This window comes from Diuraphis noxia, unplaced genomic scaffold (assembly GCF_037042655.1).
Source record: "Diuraphis noxia isolate RWA-SAM2 unplaced genomic scaffold, SU_Dnox_SAM2 contig0001, whole genome shotgun sequence".
NCBI classification, from domain to species: Eukaryota; Metazoa; Arthropoda; class Insecta; order Hemiptera; family Aphididae; genus Diuraphis; species Diuraphis noxia.
Genome location: NW_028301711.1, coordinates 61,324,393 through 61,341,376, shown reverse-complemented (window position 1 = coordinate 61,341,376; position 16,984 = coordinate 61,324,393). Strand labels below are relative to the sequence as shown.

At 27.6% G+C, this 16,984-nt stretch overlaps 3 protein-coding genes across 3 annotated transcripts; 1 reads left to right on the top strand and 2 right to left on the bottom strand.

Moving 5' to 3' along the window:
* Positions 1-49: 49 nt before the first annotated feature.
* On the bottom strand, positions 50-1,493 carry LOC149061139 (uncharacterized). The gene is made up of 7 exons (XM_089230852.1): positions 1,387-1,493; positions 1,218-1,322; positions 1,040-1,138; positions 889-966; positions 577-830; positions 239-416; positions 50-162 (listed from the first exon to the last, which is right to left on the bottom strand). The coding sequence occupies exons 3-7, from the start codon at positions 1,065-1,067 to the stop codon at positions 50-52; spliced, it is 651 nt and encodes a 216-aa protein (XP_089086978.1). The 5' UTR covers positions 1,068-1,138; positions 1,218-1,322; positions 1,387-1,493.
* A 4,644-nt stretch (positions 1,494-6,137) lies between these two features.
* On the top strand, positions 6,138-7,562 carry LOC149061138 (zinc finger MYM-type protein 1-like). The gene is made up of 2 exons (XM_089230851.1): positions 6,138-7,297; positions 7,370-7,562. The coding sequence occupies exons 1-2, from the start codon at positions 6,138-6,140 to the stop codon at positions 7,560-7,562; spliced, it is 1,353 nt and encodes a 450-aa protein (XP_089086977.1).
* Positions 7,563-14,849: 7,287 nt separating this feature from the next.
* On the bottom strand, positions 14,850-16,495 carry LOC149061137 (uncharacterized). The gene is made up of 5 exons (XM_089217917.1): positions 16,283-16,495; positions 16,041-16,207; positions 15,862-15,939; positions 15,674-15,778; positions 14,850-15,587 (listed from the first exon to the last, which is right to left on the bottom strand). The coding sequence occupies exons 1-5, from the start codon at positions 16,345-16,347 to the stop codon at positions 15,292-15,294; spliced, it is 711 nt and encodes a 236-aa protein (XP_089074043.1). The 5' UTR covers positions 16,348-16,495; the 3' UTR covers positions 14,850-15,291.
* Between the last annotated feature and the right edge of the window lie 489 nt (positions 16,496-16,984).

Sequence of the window (16,984 nt, the reverse complement as noted above, 5' to 3'; positions counted from 1 at the left end):
GTATCAACTATATAAAAGTTTAATTATAATTTATGTATCTATGTATATTTCATAATAATGCCGCTGAACGTTGAAGACGGTTTATCGAATGACGTGACCAGCTACTTGTTACTTTCTCGGTTTTTTCTTCTGAGAAGTGTGTGCAACGACTACAACCAACATCTAAAATTTAAAAATATTATTTTGTTTTTTAATTTTCAGTAATATGAATTCAAACAATAGACGATTTTTAAATTACCACAAATAAGTTTATACAGCATAGAACTCTTCATTGCATATTTTTTTCCCACCGCATTTGATGGTTTCCTACCAGTGAAGGAAATTAATACACCAATGTTGTCGCTGAATAAGTGATCTAAGGATGACTTCATAAATGTAGTGTCGTCTAACCCTCTAAAACTGCTGATCCTCTTTGCCTGTAATAATATGGTACTAGTTTGAAATTATTAACTGTGTATAATATAATAAAACATTAATATTATGTTACGTGTCACTAACAATCAATATTATACAATTTTAATGATTAATATATAATTTAAGATTAACCTTTTCCTGTGCAATTATTTATATTCATACCAATTTTTCTTTAAATTCAATATCCATTGATAAACGCTGTTCGAATTCATTTAAAGATTGAATATCTTGCAATGGAAAAATTGTTGAAAATTCAATATTCCAATCTTTGTCTGCTGGAGCATCAGACATATTTTTATTTATTAAAAATAAAATTTGTTTTTGGTTGTTTTCTATGATTTCAAACTTTTGAGCCATTTGAACTTGAGATTTGATAAGAAACTTCAAAGCGCCTTCAATGTTGAATTGTTCATTAACTGTAAAGTAAATTTATTATTATTATAACAATTATAAATACTTATGTAAAAATATTACCCTTAATCAGAGTTTTGATACATCCTACTTCAACTGAATTTGTTGGACTTACAGCAACAACTGCTTGCTTGGCCATTTCTGAATATAATTTAAGTAACAAAATATTAAATATTTAGAATTAATATACTTTTATAGTAGTGTACTTAATTACTTTTCTTTGGAGTTTCATTGTGTTCCATTTCGTCTGGGAATAAATCAAAAGAAGTTGTTGATGTAGACGGACTAACATCAAACGTCACAATGCTATTTCCTTAAAAAAATTTGAATTAAATGAAATAAATTCTAAATATTATCAAGATTTAAATAAATAAAGTATTATTAACAATTACTTTTCTTAGTAGTTTTACCATGTAACTTATTATGGCAAAAATCAGTTGAGTTGGTTGATTCTGTTATAGGACTTATTTTTGATGAAGTAATTTGATTATCTGTTTCTTATAAATGTAAAAAAATTGATTAATAGTTCAAAATTGTATTAAATTAAGTTTTACTAATTACTTTTGATTGGAGTATCATCATTATCACTGCTAAACAAAAGATCATTAGATGATTTAAATTGTTCGGATTAGCATTTTTAATATTGCACCACTTTAGAGCTTTTTCATTTAAACCTGAAAATTATAACAAAATAATTCAGTGATAAATATATACATTTATACTTATAGTTGCAATATTAATACTATAACAATAGCTCTAAAAAAAATTTGTAAATTAATAGTTTTTATCATAATTTATTATAAATTAACATTATTTTTGTACTTATGCTTACTTTTAATGGGTTCCATAGACAATGATATGAGATTTGCACAGTATGATTTCCTATTAAAAAAAAACAAAAAAACAATGTTATATTGATCATTGTATAATATAGGTGTTTCATAATTTTAGTAAACAATTTATGAAATAATTTAATATTATCCTCACTCATACATGTAGTCATGGATGACATTCATCAGATGTACAATGTACATCACATTCAAACAACCTGTATAATTTTATCATAGATTTTTAAATGGTGTATTATAATTTATAACAAAATAAATAAACAAATTCATTGAATAATTATAATAAAATAAGAGTGTTAATGTCAATTGATGACTTGAAATTTTTTGAATTAACTGTATGACAGCTAAAATGTTTTTTATAATTTAACTTAGAAAATCACAATGTCGTACCTTTTTTTATAAGAGGTTGTGTAAAACATTTTGGTGGTTTTGGAAGGTTAGGTAACTTTTCAGCATTAATTTTGTTGCCTTAGTTGCGTCTATGTTTTTAACTAAAACAAATTATAGTAAACACATATTATTTTTTAAGATTTAATAAATATGGAAGTACAAAATCGAATTATAAAACCAATAGTAGATAATTTTTTTACTTGATCTTCTTAAATGTTGAACATTTTCCTCATCCTCTAAAAATAACTTTTTTTTTGCTCTATTTTTGCGCTGACTTTTAACAATATTTTCTACTTCAGTATCAACTTCAGACAGATTATATTTAATGGCATCAATCTCTTTCTCTTTAATTCTGTTATAATCATCTACAAAAAATATATTTAAATCATAAAACATAGTACCTATTACTTACAATGTTTAAATCTATACAAATATTAAGTAACTAAGTAAATGTTCTTCTTGAAGCACTATATACCGTCTTCAATGTCAAATGCACTTGTGTTTTCACAAGTAATAAAATAACAACTTTTAAAATATAGCAAATCTGTCTAATAAATTTACTGTTTAATTTTAATATTTCATACTTACTACTTGAACCAAGAATATTTATGAATTTACATAAGGACCAGTTTACTGGTATTAGATTTTTCGCTGTGTATATACACCCGACCATGGTCGGGCTGATAGTAGGCACACGACCATGGTCGGGCTGATAGTAGTCACCCGACCGCATATTACCATTCTGCACACAAAATAAAACCCATATGAAAATATAGCTTTCTCATTGGTTCTACATTTGGCGGGATAAAATATTTAAAATATTTATTATTATTATCATTGTTTTTTTGATTCTAATTTAATCTAATTTATTACTATGTATGTATATTGTATCTAATTAGTATGTATGCTATTTTTTTTGTCGAATAAATTATTATTGTTACCATTAGATAATTGAGAAAAATAAGAATATATAATCTCAAGAATCTCTTAGTTTTTTTTTATACTTTAATTTAAAACGAATTCTAAGATCATTGAAATTGTAATGCTTATAACTCGCATTAAAATAAAAATTTAAAAATATGACATCCATTACATTATAATCTTACTTTTAAATAGAATAACATTATGTATAACAGAGTTTAGTGAATTATTAAGAACATACAATTTGCAGGTATTTTATGTATTTGTAAGATGGAGATGACGAATAATAATTACTAATGACATGTTTTTTACATTTGTATAAAAAGTAACACTATATCAAATAATGAATTGAATAGTTATTTTTAAATTAATATATTAAAAAATTATCAATGATCAATTATATTAATGTAATCTAGACAAAAGATATTTAAATATTTTAAATATTTAATTCATAATCATGCAATAGAAATATTTATTATTTATTAATATTATTTTTGTTGGAGGCTGGCCTTATAATATAATATATTAGTATATTAGAATTAATCTATTGTTAATCTTTATTTGTATTGTTTAAATTTTGTAAATTGATGTGTTGAGTCGCATGTGTTCATTGTCTATTATAACGTTATAACGGTAATATCTCACAGTGTAGTAAACCGACGGAGTCGCTATACTATTTTTCTTTTAAATTACATTAACATATTATAATTACATTCACATTCTCATGTTATATTGCTGTCTTCCTGGACCTTGGGAATGACAGTTTAATCCCAGATACCAGATTCAACCGTGTCTAAATTATAAAGAAGTGCGAAATTAGAATATTGCCGAATGTATGGGCGTTGACTCTCTGAATTACGGAGAATCCAAACGTTCACAATAACAACCACTTTGCGGTTCCCTTTGATCCACTTCCTACAATCTCTACCGTGTAAAAATTCTACATAAATACAGGACTAAGTCCATTGCAGAATCAGAATTAGTTTGTGTCTCACTCAATGTAGAACTTAGTATCTGATCCAAGGGACTCTTGGGAGTAACAAAGTATAAATAAAAATTTGGAAGTCACCCTGCTGAAGAAGTTGTCGAGTGGACCAAAAACAAAATTCACATAGTTAATAATATTTTTGTTACAGATCTATCTAATTTTCACTAAAAAATGTATCTTTTAAATTTATCTAGATAAGTCAAATATTTATCTAAAATAAATACTTAGATAACTTATATTTATTTATCTAGATAAGATAAAAGATAAAATAATTATTATCTGGATAATTTATCTAGATAAATTTATCTAGATAAGTCCTAACACTGGCTATAGCAACACCTACGGGCTGCAAACACTCACAATTTTTATTTTTCTAACCAACAATAGTTAATACTGTTAGTAGTTAAAATTTACAAAATAAGAAACATTACAAATTAAATTTATTAATATATTATTTTGAAATATTTTACAATAAGTTTATTCTTGTAGTGTGGCCACACTGATATATTGTACTAGCTGATCCCGTGCACTTCGTTGCCCGTTAAATGTACTAAATTTATATGGCTCAAACTTTGTTCAATTCGTTATTTAATAATCGGTTTATGGTGTTCAAAACTTATCTTAACTTTTCATGTTACATGGAATAAAAATTCTGATTTGCAGAAGTATAATGTTATCAGGTAGGAAATCTACCTGCTGTAGATCGCGGACCTGGTGCTGTTTGTACGTAAGTGTATGATTTAACTCTAAGTATTAAAGTTATACCAAGTTTCCATTTTTACTGTATTCCACTAACGGTGAATTAATATAATCAATTAATACAAAATCCTTTTTTGTGTTACCTACTATTACTTTTATGTTATCCTTTTTTTTTATATTTATTACAGGCTTCTTTTAGATAAGTTGATCCTAGGTTGCCCATGTATTGTATAGAGGTTTCTGTAATATCTTTTAAAACTAATTAAGTTTTACAACGTCGTTATAACATTATTATATGCATTATCTATACTTATAAAATCCAAATACCACTCACTCACTGATCACTGTATCTCAAAAACTACTCAACGTACAGACTTGAAATTTGGAATAGGGGTTCTTCTCATATTTTCACCGTGCAATAAGGAGGGATTTTTCAAAATTCACATTTTAAATGGTTGCTCAAACTGGGATTTTGAGATTTACGATGGAAATTTTGTATATAATTGGTTGCTATAACAACCTGATTTATGTGTTGACACATTTATTACTTTATTATTACGGATAATAATAATTATTATTCTTAAATGAGTTAGTTAGTTAGAGTTAGCTCTGCCAGTAGTTTGATTATATTAGCCACAAAAGGCAGTACAAACAATACTGTTTATAAAGAGATATTGAGATGAATAAAATATGTCAATATAAATTTATCTTTTTCTGTAATATCTTTTAAAACTAATTAAGTTTTACAACGTCGTTATAACATTATTATATGCATTATGGTGTTATATAAGCCAAAAAGATAAATTTATATTGACATATTTTATTCATCTCAATATCTCTTTATAAATAGTATTGTTTGTACTGCCTTTTGTGGCTAATATAATCAAACTACTGGCAGAGCTAACTCTAACTAACTAACTCATTTAAGAATAATAATTATTATTATCCGTAATAATAAAGTAATAAATGTGTCAACACATAAATCAGGTTGTTATAGCAACCATTTATATACAAAATTTCCATCGTAAATCTCAAAATCTCAGTTTGAGCAACCCTTTAAAATGTGAATTTTGAAAAATCCCTCCTTATTGCACTGTGAAAATATGAGAAGAACCCCTATTCCAAATTTCAAGTCTGTACGTTGAGTAGTTTTTGAGATATAGTGATCAGTGAGTGAGTGGTATTTGGATTTTATAAGTATAGATTGATGATAATAACATGACCGCTTAATATTTGTCGTGATAATGATAAATTGCTAATCTAATCTAAAGAAAAAGTATGATAGTGTTATGTCCAACCATTTAGAAAAAGGTCCCAGAAATGCTTCATACACCAGTAATAGAACACAAAATGATATAATACAGTCAATACATAATGTAATGCTTCGAAAGATTTCATCTATGCTCAAAAATTAATATGTTTCGATTATTGCTGATGAAACCAGTGACTGTGGTCATCACGAGCAGATGTCTATAGTAGTTCGTTTTTTTGATACAAGTTTGAATAAACCAGTTGAATACTTCATGGGTTTGCAACGTCTTTTAAAAGTTGACTCACAGTCTATTTTTGAAGTTTTAAATAATTTTGTTGAAAATATTGGTATATCTTGGGAAAACGTTATTTCTGTATGTTTTGATGGAGCTGCTAACATGTCTGGTTGTCATAATGGTGTTCAAATGAAGTGTATGGAAAAAAATGAAAATATATTTTATGTACATTGCTATGCACACTGCCTGAATTTAGTCTTAGTAGACTCAATCGGAAGAAAAAATGTAGTATTATTTGATTTTTTTGGTACAGTACAACTAATTTATTCTTTCTTAGAAGGGTCTTGTAAAAGGCATGCTGTATTAGAAAAATTTGCAACCAAAATTAATATAAAACTATGCTCACTTAAATCCTTGTCGACAACTAGATGGGCATGCAGACATGAAGCTGTATCAGCTGTCAAGTCCAATTATTCTGCTTTAATACTTGCTCTCGAAGAAATATATAAAGAGACAACTGTATCAGAAGCTAGAGCTAAAGCTCGTGGTATTTTAATGCAAATGAAATCATTTTATTTTATTTTTTCATTAAATATGATGCCCTCAATTCTTATGATAATTGTGAAAGTAAGTAGTAGCCTACAGTCAAAAAGTATTAACCTTTTAACAGCGGTATCTTTAGTAACATCATTAAAAGCAAACATTCAAAAGTTTAGATCTGAAGATGAATTATTTAATAATATATATCAAGATACAGTTCAACTTTGCTCACAAAATAATATAATAATTCCTGAAGTGAGAAAACGTAAAATATCTTGTTTTTTGGATGATAATAAAACTCAAACATTTCATCAGACAAAAGAACATGAAATTAAGATAAATTGTTATTATGTAGCATTAGATGACATGATAAATGGACTAAATACTCGATTTTCTCAGGAAACATTAGGTATTATTTCAGCAGTAGGTAATACTCTTCAACTGATTCCTACAGAGAATGATATACAATTACTTAAAGAAAAACTAAAAGTAAAATTTGATTGTTTTAAAACAGAAATCAAATTACTAAAAGAACTTCCAGATACTCCTGAAAAGACTTCTTCTGAATCTATAGAAAATTGGATAGAATGGTTACTTAAGTTAGATAGACTAAATATATTTACTAATTTTTTTGATATTTTAAAAACATTTTTAGTTATTCCAGTCACTAGCTGTTCTAGTGAGAGATCATTCTCAAAACTTTCGTTAGTGAAGTCAAAGTTGCGGAATACAATTAAACAGGATAGACTTGACTCTTTACTGTTATTATTTGTAGAACAAGACCTATTGACTAAAATTGACTACAATGATGTCATTGAAGAGTTTAAAATATTAGTTCCCGGGGAAAGACGTCTACCATTATAATAAATAATATGTATTAAATAAATGTCATTTTTGTATTAATCAAATAAATAATGTGTATTGACTTATTAAATACCTATAATTTTTAGCAACACCTACCACTAAGTCCTGGGCACGCCTATGATTTATAATGTTATGTTATTTACTTTCTTTTTTTTGTTCTATTGAAATAACTTAAAATATCCAGCTTATAATAGTACAACAAAATCCTAAAGTTTCTATTATAAATAAGGGGCACCAGATATTTTGGTATAGGCATTGGGCAGCTACCCACCCTCCCTATACACCAGAACTACCACTGGTGATACTCATGGTATGTTATGAAATATTTTTAAAATCAGGTCTGGTAGCCAACGTATTAAAGCTAACTCAATATAAACTTATAGGGCTTCTAAAATACTAGTATATCGATATATCGATAACTTAAACAAATTGCGCATCCCTAACCAGGGGGGACGAATTCTATAGCTGTAGTTATGGTTCTATATAAACTATTAGTTCAAAATCGTACCTCCGGTAGCGCTCTATACTTTTCAGTATTATCATTGATTATAATGTTATCTAAGCTAACCTATACTTTTTTTTAAGTTCTTGAAATTTGAATTCTACTTTTCAATTTGTATTGTCAGTGTTCTACAATTATTAAAAATGCCTTCTTCAAAATGTTGCGTTTTAAATTGTAAAAGTGTCGATAGAAAACATGTGTTCCCTCAAACGGACAGCGATTTCATAATTTGGGTTGAGCGATGTAACAACCCAAAACTTTATGAATTAGATAAATCTGTGATTCGGCGCCGTTATGCAGTCTGTCACAAGCATTTTGACAAATGTTGTGAGAGCCCAGGAACAAAAAAATTAAAAAAGGGTTCATTACCCACTTTATATTTGCCAAAAAGTAATATTAATAATCACCATAATATATATGTCTGTAAACTTGTTTAAACTAAGTAGCATGATTGTTCAATGCAGGTAGAGCCTGCATAGGACTCAATACTTGACTGAAATAATTTATTTAAACAAAGTAATAACTTATTTTGTTATAATTGTATTATGTGTATTATATGTGTAATCTCTAAATTTTGTTAAATTAACCAGATTATTGTATTATGTGTAATGTGTCCAGTATTAACTAGATAATTGTAATAATTATATTGTTCGAATAAAATATAGTTATTGTTGGTACAAAGTTAATGTATTTATGTCTGTAAACTTGTTTAAACTATGTGGCATGATTGTACTTAATAAAGTGGCGGATGATCTATCTTCTACTGAGATAAGAAAACAAGAACCGGTTTCTCTTTCATATCCCCCGAATACCCACTGTTCATCTACTCTATGTCCACGGTGGTACTTCCTCTTAAGGTGCGTTTACATTAGGCCGCGAACGCGAACGAATGTATGCGAATGCTACTGAACGAATTCATACGCGAATTCGGTAGAGATTCGGCCGCACCGTTTAGACTATTCGTTCTCCAGCGTTCGCCAATATTTGCTAACCTTCGGTTCGGAATTGTATTTAGTATTCATTCGACTTCTGAGTGAATATGTAGTTTATATCTACATTTTTGTTTAAAATATTAGGTTTTTTATTATTCATAATAATGTCATCGAGTGAAGATGATTTACTAGTAGCGTATGCAAGTTTTGTGATCATGAAGACATTGCAGGATAAAAAAAAGGCGTTGGTGGATGACAACACTATACCGAAATAGAGAATTACATAGCGCCATAGCGGTAGTATATTATTACAAGACCTACAAAAAGAAGACACAGAAGGGTTTGTAAATTTCTGCAGAATGTCGTACAATACATTTAATCAACTCCTCGCCTTGATTTCCCCTAAAATTAAAAAAGAAGACACTCGATTTAGGAAATCTATACCACCCAACGAAAGACTGGCCCTAACTTTGAGATACTTGGCTACAGGTGATTCGTTCGCTAGCTTGGCATTATTATTTAGAATATCAAAGGCATCAATTTCGTCTATTACACCAGAAGTATGTACTGGTATAATTGAAGAACTTCAAGATTATGTACTGGTAACTACTCTTTTTTGATAGTATTAGCATTAATATTTTTTTGCGAATTATACATAAAATGTAGAATATAGATTATAAAAATAATAAATAGATTATAAGCAATTAATAAATTAGCTTTATATTATAATATAAAATATTAACAAAAAACTAGTAATAAACTGTTATACAACATAAATTATAGATATTTGTAACTATGCGAAATAAATAAATGTTAACATATTTTTCTTTGATAAAAAATAATAAATCTCACTTTTAATGAATATTAAAACTTTGGAATACAAATAGTAAAAAAAAAAAAAAAACAATAGTTATACTTAAAATAATTATTTAACTAGGTTTAAACTCTAAAATAAATATTGAATAATATAGTTATATACAACAATTAAATATGTGTCTCGTTGCAGTACCTACCTACTAATGATAATAAAACAATAATAAAAACTTTTAACTTTTCGTCAGTGTAAAAAACATATAGCATGCAAAACATTTTTAAATTAGGAGTGTGTTGATTTAAATAATAACAATTATGTATAGAGTACTGACTGGCTACTTTTTTGTATTTTTTGTAAAATTTTTCAATGAAATAATGAATAATGTATACTAATTAATATTAGTAGGGAATAATATCTCACGTGTAGTGGTTGGTGGTGCTTGTTGTGGTAATTGATACTCCAGTTGATATTCTGAAGATTGTGTGTATAGTGATGGCGATTGTCGTGAAAACTGAATCCCATCCTGAAGCGATGGCAAATTTGTTGAAGATAAATATGCTGATCATGACTGAGATGGGAATTGAGGCATTTCATAAACAGATGGCGAGGGTGAAGATGTAGGCGTAGAGCTGTACAATTGGTGAACTTGTGGATACATACTGTTCATTTCTAAATTGAATAATATACTATTTATCTATTGTTAAGCAATTAAACGTTGACGAAAATCCAATTTTCTAAACTTAGAGGCAACCAATTCACCAAAAATTTCACAGTCATCTCAAAATTTTGGTGTTTTTCTACTAGCAGAAATATCTTGAATGATTTTAAATGTTTCATTTAACATTGAATCTTCTTGATTTTTTTTCCGTGCAAATTTTTTTGGAGATTCAGCCGCCTTTATTTTGTTTTTATTTTTTTGTACAGATACATTTTAAAGAATTGTAGTGGATTGTGATGCAAGCGTATTTTCAGAAAATAGTTCTGGTACGTTTTGTATTTCATGATCAGTTATTTGTGAAATATTTTCTACTTTTTCTTCATGAAGTTTATCATCGGGACTTGTTGATTAAATATTATTGTTGACTGACCGTAAAAACAAATATAAAGTAATTTTTTTTATTTATTTAGTTTTAATATTTTAAGAAAAACTAGTTGGTATTATAAAAAATTTATAAATATTAATTTAGAAATGTATTTAACTATTAGTAATATGAAAATTTGGAACAAATCTACTTTACCAAAAACCCTTTTTTCAATATTTTTTCCGAAATAAAGTGGTTTTTTATGATGAGCAGTAGAAATTTAAGAATTTAAACTATTTTTACTAAAGGTAGAAAATAATTCCCAAATTTTCGTAAACTTGAGAAATACATAAAGCTACGCCCAGAATCTATTATGTAACAAAAATTAAAAATTAATTACCTACAATAGATACTTATGGTGTTTGTAAAAAGTCATCATCAGAATAGTAGCTTGTAGCTAATTGTATAATTATAAATTATAGTACATTATAATCATACATAAATAAAGTGTTTGAACATTTCATGAAATTTAAAAAAATGAAATATTTCAGTATTTTAATAAATTTTGTTTTATTTTTAAATAAGTTTTATATTTACATATAATTGTCAGAAATTACCTTCATAATTGTATGGTACCTATATGTACCTAACCTTTGGTATAATAAATTTCAAATGGTATTCAAAATTTCTAAATATTATAATGTTTAAATGATACAAGTAGGTACACAATATTATACATATTTATTGTATACGTTCTTACACTAGAATTTAGAACACTGAACCCTGTGTTAAAAAAAATAAAAAATAATGTTTTTTTTTGTTTCACGTTTTTGTGATATATTTCATACTTCAAACACTACATACATATAATACTCTAGTTGTATCATAGACCTTATACTCATAGACGGAGCATCACTGGTTGGCGGGGTTGGGTGGTGCGGTCATAGCTATCACCTTAGCAGTGTTGTCATTTCTGATAACATAAAATATGTTTATTTATTTATATTATTAAGATATTAATGTTGTAACATAATTAATAGGGCTCGGGATTATGCATTTGCAAATTTGAAATTTGCAAAACATTTGTCCAGAAAGCAAATAGAATAAATCTGATTCATTATAAATTTGTTTTGGGGTGTCTGGATTTGAAATTTAAAAGTTTTTTGCACATATTTAAGCATACCTACCTATTTCCAACTTTTTCCTATATATGCATATTTTTTAAAATTTATACTGCATATTTTATCTTTTTTTATAAATCGGAATTTTTTTAATTATTTACATAATAAATTAATTTTGTATATGTATAAAAATTATTAATGCAATTATGAAATTCAATTTTCTGTATAAGTATTTGTTTTTAAGGACAGCATTTAAACTAATGAAACTTAAAGACAAAAACCATTATAAATATATTATAGCTAACCAAAGTAAAAAAAAAGTTAACGGTGATAGATTTTTTGATATTTAAAGCATACTCATGATTTATGTCTTCTATAAATTGTGAATAACTTAGATTAACACACATTTTATATTGTTGGATGCTTAAATAGGTACATATATTTTTGATTTTAAGCACATAGTCCCAATTCCAAAGCCCTGCTAATTATTATATAAAATAGTCTAGACTGAATATATATTTGTCTATGGTCTAACGCAAGTTATAATTTTAAGTGGTGTAGGTATAGTTATACTAAAATTTAATCCATGTATTATAGCTATATAGGTATTTGATTGTAAGAAATTTTAGTGTAATTCGATTTTGATATTTCAAAAATTCATATTTTAAAGTTAAAATGCTTATTTATAGAAAATTTAAATTCATACAATTTACATAAAGGTAGTCAGCATAAAAATATAAATACATGTAAAAAAAATTGCAGATATCTTCTGCTAAAATAGGTTAAATAATAAAAAAAAAACTAATGTCATTAGGTATTTACAATTTACACGTTATGTATTAAATTTTACATTTTTACTCATTTCTAAATAAAACGATTTTTGTAAATTTTTTCCTCATAGAATAGCTATATTTTTTTTCTTTTGATGCAGCAGCATGGTGAAAACGAATATTTAGATATGTGAGAATAGCCAAACTTATTATTTGATCCCTATGTGTATTAAATAATTGCTGGCCTTTACAATGGTCATTTAATTCATTGAAAATATTTGGTTTCTTGTATATTTTGTGTTTTATTTTATTAAACATTTTGTGTTTAATATTTGGTAAAAAAACATTGAAAGATCGAAAAGTTCTTTCTGCTTCATGACATATTTCTACTACATCCTGACTGGGTTTTATCAAAGCATTATTTCGATCTTTTTCCTTTATTAATTTGAAATTATGATTTGTGCAATCAATTAAAAATGGGTGACATATATCACAAGTTATTTTATTTTTTATTTTTTTCACCACAAAACCAGCAATATAATTTGTTACCTCATCTAAAAATGGTGTCAGTCTACTTAAAGATTGTAAATAATCATGATCTTGTTCAACTGCATTTAAATCTTCTTCAATATCATTATTTATGATAGAATCTGGGCCCACATTAACCACAGACATTTGAGTGCTATCAAGTATTGCAACACAATTGCCATACTGTGAACCGCTAATTTCATTATGGACCAGTAATTTTTTATAAGCCGATTTAAATTGTTTACAAGATGGGTTGTTGTTAAACCCACCTCTTTGTCTTATTGAACTAAAAAATGTCTCTATGTGGTCTTGAGATAATTTAAAAGACAATAAGTAAGCAAGAGAATATTTTTTTTGTAGACAAGTATACAATTTTAATATATTATCTAATGCTTTTATAAGTCCAACAAAGCCAGTTTTTCTTCCCGATTCTATTACCCTTTTACCATTGGGCAACGATAAACCTAATACATAGTTATAAAACTTCTTGCTAAAATGTTCATATTTTTCAAATTGTTTTTCATCAAGTGCCAGGCAGTAGGAACTTTTAGAATATTTACTTCTGCAATTGAGTATATCAAATGCATCATTCATCATCAAACAAAACTCTGCTGTAGCATCAATATCTTTAAATTCATCACATCCTAAAGATTTGCAAAATTTCAGACCATTTCCAACACTATAACTCAATACCTGTGTTGCTAACTTGACATTCATTTTCTCGTTGTAATAGTATATATGTTTATTCGTCAATTTTGTGGCTGCTTTTAAACCTTCATTTTTTTCTTTGAAGTACAACATTTTAATATGGTCCCAACTTATTTTCTTTCCTTCTTGATTAAATAGACACCCCATATCTCCCAAAGTGTTTCTAACCAACTTGATCATATGGCAAGCATCATAAAATATATATATAGGCTCATTATTATATGGATTTTCAAAACTTAATTCGTCATTCATATCAAATGAAGCACCAAGATTTGAACACATTTTACCATTACTATAAGCTCCATCAAAAGTGATTGAATGAACTTTGGCACCCGTATCACCCATGAGAATTAAACACTGTTTTAATAAGTTACTTCTTTCAGTTCCATTTAGTCCCGCAACAAGAAAATAACCTATGGGCATTTTCCAGTGTCCATTAACTCCTACAGCCATAAAAACTAGTGCATTTTTTGCGTGAACCGAGTTATCGCTCTCTGTGTCAATATTAGTACCCATATCAACAAAGCCATGCATTTTTGTTCCATCCCATTCAATTTTTTCTCTTATGCTCATCTCATCTAAAACAATGTTGCAAATTACAGTCTCATTCTTTGCTTTCTCCTCTATACATTGGAATGCTTCTTGAGTAAAACCTGGGTCCCCATTCACAACTTTATACCATTTACTTATTGTTTTGGGATGTGGGAGTACATTTATAAAACTCTTTCTCACAAAATTATAAGCCTTATTTGAATAAAATTGTAAAGTTATGGCGAATTTCCTCATTTCTGGTGTAAATGGAAGCTTTTTACCCTTCATATTAAGCTCAACTAAAGTACGCAATGATTCAGAACCAATAGACTAAATAAAAGAATGAAATAAAAACAAAATTATTTATTATATTATATATTTATTATAACATTTTATACAATTGTAAGGTACATGTATATGTCTTTTCGGTTGCTATAAATGTTTCAATTTCAATAGTTGATAATTTTTTTTTATAATAATTTAAAATCAAATGTCAATTGTCAATAAACCTAATAAAATTATCAAAATGTTTGGAGCTAGCCATTAGGGGGGGGGGGGGCTAAAGCCCGTTAGCCACCCCCTTGGGTGTGCCCATAGTGTGTTCACCAATTTAGGGAACACTAAATTTCTCGGGCGGATTTTTTTTTTACAAACTGGTGGTATAGAAATACAAATTTTAAAAATTTTGAAATGTATCAAAAAATGTGTATTTATATGCCACCAGTTTGTAAAAAAAATCGATTAATTCCAAAAAAATTCAGTGGTCCCTTAATTGGTGAACACACTGTATATATAAGTAGATCAACAATTTACCTGCAAGTGGACAGATGCATTCTCAGTTAAAAATTGTTTTTGATGTAATTTCAGAACAAGATCATCGTAAGTATTAAGTTTTTCTGTTAGTCTTTTTAATCGTTTTTTGAGGTTTTCATTTTCAATTCGCTTTTCCCTATATTTGTTCTTTACCATGTTTAAATGCCGCTTTGCCTTTCTCGGAGTTCTAAAATGACTTGGTGATAAAACTCCAATTGAATTGGCATTTAACACCTTGCGTTTTATAGGACTTTGACAATGACTTAAATAATCATGGTCAATATCTAAAATTAAATAATTCAATTAATACATTTAGACTGATATGTTATGCATTAAAATAATGTTTGATAATAAATGTATTGATACATGCCTGTACTCGTAGAAGCTTTAGGTTCGAGTTTGACACATGTCCGTTTCATAGGACTTGGACAAGAGCTAGATGTACCAGTACCATGATAGTTCAAAGGTTCAATATCTTAAAATAAATAATATTAATACATTAAGACTGTTATGTTATATATGAAAATAATGTCGGATAATTAATAAATTTATGCATACCTGTATTCGTAGAAGCTTTGGGTTCAACACATGGCCGTTTCATAGGACTTGGACAGTGGCTAGATGTACTATGATAGTCTAAAAGTTTGATATCATAAATTTAATAATATTAATACATTAAGACTGTTATGTTATATTTATTGCAAATAATGTTTTATAATGAATATATTGATACAAACCTGTACATGTAGATGCTAGGAATGGAACAGCATTATTTTTTAGATACCCGCTTGGTAGATAATTTTCTGGCAAAAAATGATCATCGCATATCTTGTAAGATAGTAAGCACAATTTTAAATTACAAGCTTTTAACCACAATAGCTTACGATCTTCATTTTTAGGAAAACTAAAATAATATAACACCAAACATTTAATGCAAATTTAATATTTTAAATCTTCTAATACAAATGATTGTACTCACGAATGAAACGATTTCTCTGATGTCTTAGTATACAATTTTTGACAAACAACACATTTTCTCGTCATTGTTAATACACGGGATAATAACAGTATAATATTAAAAAGTAAAAACAATTAACAAATTCACAATTGAGTATTGACAAACAAGCAAACAACTTACGTCTGACAAGTCACAAGTGACAACTATTCAAATGTTGTTGTTGTTGATATTTTATTATCACGATACTATTGATAATACAATACGATAATAATAAGCGTTTTATGCACAACCTGGTTTGTCCTACGCACATGCGCAGAAGTATGAAACAACATGTGCAGCGCAGCCACCGATTACCGCGGGAACTACTAGCTTGCTCCGTCTATGAGTATAAGGTCTATGAGTTGTATATTTTATATAATCTTAGAATTTACTTATTATTTCATTGTATTTATAGTTATAATTTATTTTGCATATTATTTTCACTTTAGATGCCAAAAACTGAAGAAGAATGGTTAAGTGTTGCTAAAACTTATGAAGAAATTTGGAACTTTCCTCATTGCCTTGGTGCAATTGATGGAAAACATATCTAGCTTCAAGCACCAATTGGCAGTGGCAGTGAATACTTTAACTACAAAAGTAAATTTAGTGTGGTTTTGATGGCAGTCGTGGATGCCAATTACAACTTTATATATACTAATGTATGGTGTCAGGGTAGAATATCAG